We start from the raw sequence: 9,649 nt of genomic DNA on the forward strand, positions 1-9,649 counted from the left end.
TGCAACTAAAAAAATAAATAAAATATTGGACATGCCCTGCGATGGACTGGTGACCTGTCCAGGGTGTATCCTGTCTTTCACCTGCTCATTACTGGCTTAAGATCCAGCTTCCCTGCAACCCTTAACTGGACAAAGCAGGATAGATAATGGCTGGATGGATGGATTTTGGAAATGATTACAACAAATGGAATGCACACTTAATAAAATCAAGTTGATCTCATCTGCAAGTTCAAAAGTTTGTCACGTTGACAAGTTTGGACAAAGTTACAGCCTGTTTCCACTCAGAAAGCAACAATGCATCAACTATTCTCTTACTGGATTCAAGTCTTTAGCGTTGTCAACTTAATAATTTAGCCATATATATATATATATATAAATCAAGATTCTAAAAGAACAAATTTGTGCAATGAGTCACACAATAAGACAATAATGGCTTCATGAAGTTTAATAGCTGAAAATCAGATCAAAGAATCAAGACAAGTATGAAGAGCAACGATTGTAGTGTGTAGAGTGTACAATCATTTTGTCATTTAGTGTTTATCTACTCTTAGGAGAAATATGTTTGCAATTTGCAATCAGAAGTTAGTGCGGTCAATGCGGTCCTGCTCCTCCTGAGACTTTGCCTTTTTTTTCTGCAGAAGGATGTGTTCTGCAAACTCCCTCACAGCACCCATTCCCCCATCATGGCTGCAGGTGTACTTTGCTGCCCTGACTGCATCTATGGGAGCGTCGCCGGGCACTGCACTAAGGCCTGCCAGGTTCAAACAAGAGACATCTTCTTTATCGTTACCTGGGAGGAAGAAAACACCAAATTTACATTCAAGAGCCTCACTGATCAAGGATCTACTCAATCCACCCATGGTGTAGACCGGTTTAAGTTTACATGAGCAAACTGTCGAGCCAGGCTCCACAGAGGCAAATAAATCCACACCTTTGGTTGACACTGTTGTTCACAGCACAAAATGATGGAAATGTCATTGCATAATATCTTTCTTGATTATGAAAAGCTATTTAGCAGCTGTTTTGTTCTCATAAAAAAGCCAAATGCACAGCTCATTGTGTTTAAGAGACCAAAGGACAAAAAAGCCAAATTAAAGACTCCATCCACCAAATTAGCATGAGGACATGAAACAGGTGACAGCAGGCATGATTCTGTCCAAATAAGAACAAAAATTGCCAGTTAACTCAATTTAAATGATTTCTGCCTTTGTCTGTGCTTCAGAGCAAGCACTTGAAGTTACTAATAACCAAAAACATGAAAAAAAAACTTTGTTTTGGTCTTTTATGTCTGAAAAAATCTAAGTGAGCTTTTTGGATTTGCAGTGCAGTTCACATCCAGCCAGAAGGTGAAACTTTTGATATCCCATTTGTCCTTGAATGCAGCATCAGCAGACGCACTGTTATCAAAATAAAGGTGTTAAATCTAATTAAAAGTAGTATAAATAGGAAACTGTTCTTAAATTTAACGCTCTAAAAACTGAACACAGCAAAATGGATGAAAGGTAAAATCCAGTATTTGTGCAAGAGTTTTGAAAAGTGTATAAACTCACTTTTTTAAAAAAATAACCTGAGGCTGCGTTACAAACGGCTCGCTACAAAATTGTCCCTAAAACAGTGATCAGTTCTAACCGTGTGTGACCAAGCTGCAGATAAGGGAAATGTAAATATTTGAGAATCAGTTTGGTGTGTGGTAGTCTAAGCTGGGTTTAGTGTGTGCTAGTGTGAGCCTTCTTCTCATTTCACTAAATACTTTATAATAATGTCCTTCAATGGTAAAGAGTACAATGAATCTCAAAAGAATTCAATCCTGCAGGAGACAGCAGTGAAGAGCAATAAGTGGCTCACTTCATGTCCTAAGATTGATTACTGTGACAGTACATGTGCCTTTTATGAAGCTGTTGTTTGTCCTTCTATGCTATTTTGACCAGAGCAAGTCAGACTTGTCATTAAGGGTCAGATTCTGAAAAACAGGCTAAAGGTATCTAGAATAATGTGAAAACAAATATTCACAAAATGGAAAACTCTTCCTTTAATTAAAACTGAAGCAAACTTAATTTAATAATCAATTAATTCTTTTAAATGCATAAAAATAGTTCTGTTTGCCTTCAAGAGACCTGTTTTATTCCAAATACAATTCAAACTCAGATGTACTCAAAGTTTAAAGAATACATGCTTAATAGTATTAATTTTAATAAAAGGTTAAAGCTTTACCCATATACGCCACATCCTTCCACTCCCATTTTTTCTTCTCCAGGAATGGCTGCAGATCTTTTAGTGGATCCTCTCCGACCTGCATCATCTCGCAGCCCGTCCTCTGGCTCAATTTGATAGCAAGCGACTCGGCCAAAGGGTCCAGGCTCGAGGTCAGCAGCAGGACCTGGTAAAAGTAGTGATGAGGCTTGTGCAACATACAGGCCAGTTTGAAAAAAAAAAAAAAAACAAGAAAACCACTGTTTATACAGCCGAGGAATCCAACCTCCACGTTTTCTTTCTGTAGCAGGCGGAGGCCTGTTACATCTCTGGCGTTGATAGACAACATCTCCTCTTGGGATACGGACAGATAGATCCTCCCATCAGTTAAACATCCCCACACCTTACAGAGCATCAGGCGAACCACCTCAGGGGTGATCCGACCAAAGTAACCGTACCTGGTGGGAGCCAATAAAACAAAATTGACAAAATAAGAATAAAGCAACGCAAAACAAAGGAAAAAATATTATGAGTGGAAAAAAGACACAACAACAAAAAAACAGAACTGTTACGACCCAACTTAAGGGGTAGGGAAGGGTGTAACAAAGACACGGTGAGGACAGTTGTTATTTCAAAATAAAAGCACATTTATTTACAATTCCCGTGCGAAGTGATGGACATCCTGTAACACAAAATAAGATGAGCTGGGGTTAGCGGACCTGCAGAACGAAACAAACTAAAACCTATACCAAACACACACCGAGTGCAAACGAAACACAACCGCCACTCGGTGGTGAAACTAAAAACCCAAACAAAAGCAACAGGCCCATAAACTAAAGTGACCGTCGTCACAACACAATAAAACGCTAACCTAGCCCAGCTCTAAAACAACCACAAAGTAAACTTAACTCAACTAAACACTTAAGCACCCATTGTGAAAAGGAGGTGGTCGCGACACACACACACCCGGTGCACAACATGAGGGGGAGAGCGGCCGAAGCCTTTCTGGCATCCCCCCCCCCCAGACCTGCCTCGGCTGCAGCCTTTTCAGCCTGAGCTGTCCCGTAGGCTGCAGCCTGACTGGTCCAGAGGGATGCCAGTCTCAAAGGGGCGGGGACAAAAACGCTGGCCCTGGCCACTCCTGGCAGCGCTCTGCCGCCCCTAATCACACATAAACGGCCACAGCTTGTCCACGACAGGCAGGGCCGTAACACACCCCCCCTTAAGTGTCAAAATCCTCACAAGGATTTTGGCACAACAAAAAACACAACAAAACAAAACAAACACAAATTGCAGTGTTGCTCCAATCCAGCCTGTGCCCTAAAACGTTCCCCACTGAGAACATGGTGGTACGCCAACCTTCTGGGACTGTTCTACCGTCCCCGACTAGGGACATCAACCCGGCGGGATCCATCCCGCTACTCACGCTCGAACAGTCCAACTGCCCAATGGCTACCACTCCGCACAGCTGGCACACAAATCACAACACCACACCACAAACGAGGGGAGACAAGACGCCCAGTCTTGCCTCTTCCTCCGAAGGTGAGGGAAACAAACTGCAGGCCAGTCACACTAAAGTTTTAGCCATCGATCGCCACGATTCCAAAACTCACACACACACACACGACCTGACCAATCAGTCCCTCACTCCACACACGAGCGAACCTTTCGGCCACCACAACTGAAAGGAGGCCGCCGGCGAGTTCACCCCCACCATGCTTTAACTGACAGGCTCACAATGCACCACGGAGCAGCTAAAAAGGCATAAAGAAAGGAGAGCGCCTGAACACATGCAGCCGTCACACATCCGCACCGTTTGCACCTTCACCAAGGTGTCAGTACTGGTGGCGGCTTTTCAGGGGAGGACAACAGGCACTCAACCCGCAGCGCCTTCTCAACCCATGAGAAGGAGGTCCTCCACCTCACAAGAACAACTAAAAACAAAAACAAACAGTTGGGTGTCCAGACAGGCTGGACAGAAAAATGACTCAAATCAAAGAAATGGAGGAAGAAAATAAATAATTTAATGAATGAACCTAAAGAAAATAGATAAATGTGTATGTGTGAGCTGCAACAGCTGAGAAGTGACCTAAAACACTACAAAAACAATTAAACCAGGAGAGACTGGCTTAAAAAGTGGTGGTATGTGTCCAACCTGAGAACCCTTTGCTCTGCCACGGGCCAGTCTATGTCCACGTCAATGTCCACACTGTACTCTGGACGCATCTCACAGTATCCTATCGTACCACCCTGGAGAAAGGTCAACACAGACATGACATCAGACATGCTATACCCTGTGCTGAGACATGCAACTCATTTAAAACACTTTAAGAAGGACAGAATGGCACAGTTACCTGCAAACAGCACTTGTTCATAATGAGGTCCTTGGTGGCGAAATAAAACGAGCCATTCTCACATAACTCTCCATCCCAGTCCTGACGTCGTGGCCGTTTCTTAGGGTTCAGATTCACAGGCCGAGTTGCTTCAGAGGCTGGGAGGAAGCAGGATCTATTAAATGCCAAACAAACATGTTGCACCCACCATTTTCATGGAGAGTTGTAAAATACTTTGACCTGTGGCTTTTTAAAACTGGTGTATATGACTGCTGCACCTATCAACCATAGATGGGGTCCATCTACCATTCAAATTCCATAAAAACCTCTGTTTGGTGTGCCATATGACGTTAGTGACAATGAAGAAACAAAGATTTTGTTGCTAATCTAACAAGGGAAAATCTTAATACCACTCAGTGATGTATACTGATCGGCCACAGCATTACAACCACTGACCAGTTACAGTGGTACCCGACAGTGAATGGTACATACAAGTGAACTTTTTAACCTTAAGCCTTTATCGAGTGAGGAACCATACTTGGTCACTTTGTTAAATATACAAAACACTTCAGCATGGTACGTCATGAAGTAATAGAACCACATGGAGTTGTCCCCATCAAAGACCAAGCTACATCCCTGGTATTTCACTGAGATTTACTTTCAACATAATAATGAAAAGAAGCCATTAGTATTCATAACTTATTACTGTAAAATGTTATTGTAGTAAAAAAAAAAAAAAACTATATTTAAAGTCTTAATAAAACTCATCTCAGCGAGGGCCTGATAAAGAGTTAAAGTTGATGCATTGCAAGCAGAGACTGTGCCAGGTGTGGAGATTTGAGTGACATTGACATGGGTCAATCCGAGATGGACAGACGGCTGAGTCATAGCATTACAACAACTGCAGTTCTTATGGGAGTGTGGTCAGACTGCAGAAAACAGTCAAAGAAAGGTAAATGAGGTAAACAGATATTCAAAACCAAGGCTAACTGGTTGGCTTTATTTTGTTTGTTATTTTTATTTTGTGCACACTACTGTACATGTTTCCTGTCTGTGTATTAAGATTTGCATGATTACTCCAAGAAAGTGGAGGATATTTTTAGCTGTTACACATCATTAGCTGGTGACAACAACAGAAAATCAAGGGAGAGAAGATGCAAATAAAGTCTCTGTTCAGCGTAAAACTGGGGATGATGTAGTGCATAGTATAATTGTAAATATTCTTGAAAGAAGATCAGGTGTCTCTTCGCTTACATCCTTTCTTGACCTCCTTCCAGCGAAACTGGTGTCTCCTGACCACAGAGAAGACAGAAGTGTAGCCTTTGTCTGTGATCATCTCTAAGGCCTCCTTCAAGTGAACCGGGTGGAGACATGGGGATGTAGCCTGAATGTTACATATCACATCAGCATCAACATCTGTTAACAAAAAGGAAGTTATTTAGATCTACAGAGCTGGCTGGTTTGGATGCTTTCCATCCTGGACACTGAAGTGATGTTTGCACATACATATCCAGGTGTGGTTATGATACCTGGGTTGCGGCGGACAAACTCTTGGATGGTTTCTAGTGATGTAGAAGAGTCCTTAGAGACTTCAGGGCTTCTCCGGTGCACCTTTGCTCCCCAGAATTTTGCTACTTCTTCAATCTCATCATGGTCTGTTGATACCCACACACTGGTGAAGTTAACACATCATTATTACTTTTAATTATTAGTATTTATTATCATTAAAGTGACAACTACATAAAAGAAAAAAATCATTTATATGTAGCCTCTTATTATTGATAAATGACTGGAGAATACACATGTGAACAATATGAAATAAATCCTTAGAAACTGTTTGAAACCTTTATTGGCTCATTTAATAAAGCAAAAAGGTTTTAGGACCTTATGGTACAAAATGTTTTTTATATTATTAATAAAATTGCAGAACTGAATAAAAAATGTTTGCAATAATCTAGCAGCTAAACTTGCTGTGGACTAATACGCTTATAATTTGTTATGTAGAAATGGACCAAGACATCAGTTTACACGTTAGTATTGCACTATGAGCATAAAAGCCTGATCCTGAAGAGTCTGCAGAATAGATGCAGATGACATCATTAGGGTCCGAGCCATATGAAGTATGGAAGGACCTTATTGTTTTCCAAATGTTTATTATTATTATTCTTCTCCTAAGCACTTCGAGGCCAGATTTGACCCCCTAATCACCCATGAAAAGTTGTGAAACTTGGCAAACAAGTCAAGTCTGGCGAAAATTGCAATATTCTAATGTCCGCATACACTAAATATACAATAAATCTAATGCTCTAATACTTCATTTTTCATATTAATTTATCAAATTTCTTTTTTATTCATGATTAATTTTGTTCTTCCATTAAAAAAATGTAAAAATAAATAAATAAAAAATAGAAATAACAATAAAATGAGCCTTTCTTATATTGATATCTGAAATGAATAGTATGTAGCTACCACTGATTTAAATGTCTCCTAATGGCAGGGACCACTAATCACAGTGGTCCGGACCACTGATGTAGTACCCCCTGGTGGCAGGGACCACTCATTACAGTGGTCCGGACCATGGTCTGGACCAGACCACTATTTTCGCAACAACCCCCTTGGTGGGAAGCTTCCTGACAAGTTGGGGACCAAACGCTGTTCAAATCTTTCTAATAGGAGAAAGCGTGTAACCGTGGCAACCGACGGAAAAAAGCCTTCTCGCCATGACACACAGTTTGCTCATATCTCCATAGAAATACATGGGATCTGCACCAAAGTTGACAGTATTCATACTTGTTGGGTCCCTAACACATCGCAACACCTGTTGCCATGGCAACATAGCATTTAGCTAGCATGTTAGCATATTAGCAAAAAATGCTAACTAGGTATATAAACATATCAGATTCTCAGCTAGCCATTTTACCATATTGCCTAGCATGTTAGCACATTAGCTAACATGCTAGCAAAAGGTGTATGAAACAGGTGGCTGGGTCAAGGAGCTCGGACCCGATGGATGTCGCTCGCGACATTAATTTAACCCTGTAATTTGTTTCTGTATAAAACAGAAGCGGTTGTGTGATTTTGATCTCTCAGGTTGAAGTAGTTAAACATTTGTTAGCTTGCAACTTGAAATCCTTTTATAAATATTTTCAATACTTAAATAAACAAATAAAAAAATTAACCTAAGTTTAGTTCTTGCAAACGTTTAATGAATGTCAGCCCAACGTTTCTAATCTTTCTGAATGACTGAGGCAGTTTAAAGGAAACGTGAAATTTATGAGTGAAACATTCTGCTGCAGTAAAGTAGGTAATCAAGTCGTTCCACTCTAGGCGGCTAATGTACTAACACAGCGTAAAATAATTTTATGTGGCCTACCTGTCAAACGCATTGGAGTCAATAGCAGCCCTTAGCACCCACCCAATGAGGGGGACACCGGCTAACTTTTTGATGTTTTTTAACCGGATCCCCTTGCTACCTCCCCTGGCCAGAATCAAAGCAACTATGTTCCTTTTTCTTTCTCCTCTTCTGTCTTCACTGGTGGTAGCAGACTCTTTCTGTGTATCATTACACGGTAGATGTTGCTTGAAAGAGGGTCCGTCCCGCTTCCCGTTTTTATTGCCAAGCTGTCGCTTCATTTGCGCCCTTCGGAACCTCGATCGCCCACTGGTATCCAACTCTGTGGCGTTAGCAAGCAACTGTGCACCCTTGTCCTCTTCTTAGAAATGTTATGGTCGAGCCGATCTGCTCGATGACGTGTCTAGCATGTCACACTGCAGCAGGATTCAGTGTCCATCAGGATGACCCCCCCCAACCGGAAATGGAAATGGTCTCGATCGTTTTTTTTTTTTTTTTTTTTTTAATTCAAGTAAACACATCAAAATACAGCATGACATAAGTACAGTAAATCACAAGTACAAAGAACAGATCTGAGCAGCAACAACACGAAGGATGAAAAAACAAGAATTCAAGGTATATATATGTATATACATATAGTAATAAAAGGAAAATAAATAAATTAATTAATTAATTAAAAAACAAACAAACAAACAAAAAACGGCACAGATTATTTGTTATTTCTTTTCTTCTTTATGTTATTCAGGAAGTTGTTTCAAATAATCATCCAATGTATGGGCTTTACCGCATTTGCAATATTTCAAAGCTTTATTCAAAAGGAACATTTCCTTTTTGAAGGCCTCAAGGATTGGGTCAATTGATTGTTAGTGCTGGTTTGTACCTCCAAATGAGTATGCTATTGTTTTTGATGCTGTTACTAAGGAAATCTGTGAACTCTTTAGTTAGTGCTGGTTTGTGCTGGAAAAATTTTCGTTTGTGCTGCTTTGGTTTTTAAGAAATTAAAACATGTTTTTAAGGTCAGTGTAAGTTCACCCAGCACACCACATTGTCCAAATTGAACAAAAATGGCCTCGATCGTTTGTGCTGCGTTGGTGCTGAAATAAAATGCGAGTTTTTTGTACGAGTCACTTTTGAAATTAGGACGTTTAATTTATAGAGTGGGAAGAATGGAAGATGAGATTAATTTTTGTTTTGGGTGACCACAAGTTAAAGTTGTTCGGGGAGCGCGTTGGGTCAGAGGTGAAGTTATATGGTGTAGACGAAGAATGCTCTGTTGTGACGGTGATGCCAACTGGCAATAAAAAGCAGCATCTTGTGTTCAGACTGCGTTTTCTCAGACTGATTACTCAAGCCCACCATTCCAGCTGCATTAATAACAAACGCTTAACACCGATATAAAAATGTTGGTTTGTGGCGCTTTGGTTTCTAAAGGCTAAATAATATTTTAAAAGGTCAAACCGTTCATGCAACCCCACGAAAATGCTCGTTTGTGATTCGTCCGATATGCAACATTTTATTATACAGCAAACTGGACAAATAATTCACTTTACAGAGAAGTATGTTGTAGTGTGTTTTTAGAAGACTGTAATTGAGTTTGGAAGATAGCCATCAACAATTTCATCATCCAGCTTGTTCCTTGTTTTAATCCAGTATTCAATAAAGTTTGTTGTAAAAATCTGAAACATGTTTGTGTCTCTTTGTGTCGGAAAACCTGATGTTTGTGGCGTGAAACCAGTTTATGGCTCAACAGTTTACTTGTCAGCCCTACCATTTT

At 40.4% G+C, this 9,649-nt stretch overlaps 1 protein-coding gene across 2 annotated transcripts; it reads right to left on the bottom strand.

The window, feature by feature from the left end:
- Nucleotides 1–429: 429 nt before the first annotated feature.
- On the bottom strand, nt 430–8,295 carry LOC121640846 (N-acylneuraminate cytidylyltransferase-like). Of its 2 annotated transcripts, none has more exons than XM_041986743.1 (8): nt 7,897–8,295; nt 6,053–6,195; nt 5,778–5,933; nt 4,545–4,681; nt 4,346–4,440; nt 2,477–2,648; nt 2,212–2,377; nt 430–790 (listed from the first exon to the last, which is right to left on the bottom strand). In XM_041986743.1, exons 1-8 carry the CDS (start codon nt 8,154–8,156, stop codon nt 576–578), a joined length of 1,344 nt encoding a protein of 447 aa, XP_041842677.1. In that variant the 5' UTR covers nt 8,157–8,295; the 3' UTR covers nt 430–575. The 2 variants fall into 2 exon arrangements, with proteins under 2 accessions (XP_041842677.1, XP_041842676.1); XM_041986742.1 differs by having other exon boundaries at nt 5,778–5,939; nt 7,897–8,293.
- Nucleotides 8,296–9,649: the final 1,354 nt, after the last annotated feature.

This window comes from Melanotaenia boesemani, chromosome 5, assembly GCF_017639745.1.
Source record: "Melanotaenia boesemani isolate fMelBoe1 chromosome 5, fMelBoe1.pri, whole genome shotgun sequence".
NCBI lineage: Eukaryota > Metazoa > Chordata > Actinopteri > Atheriniformes > Melanotaeniidae > Melanotaenia > Melanotaenia boesemani.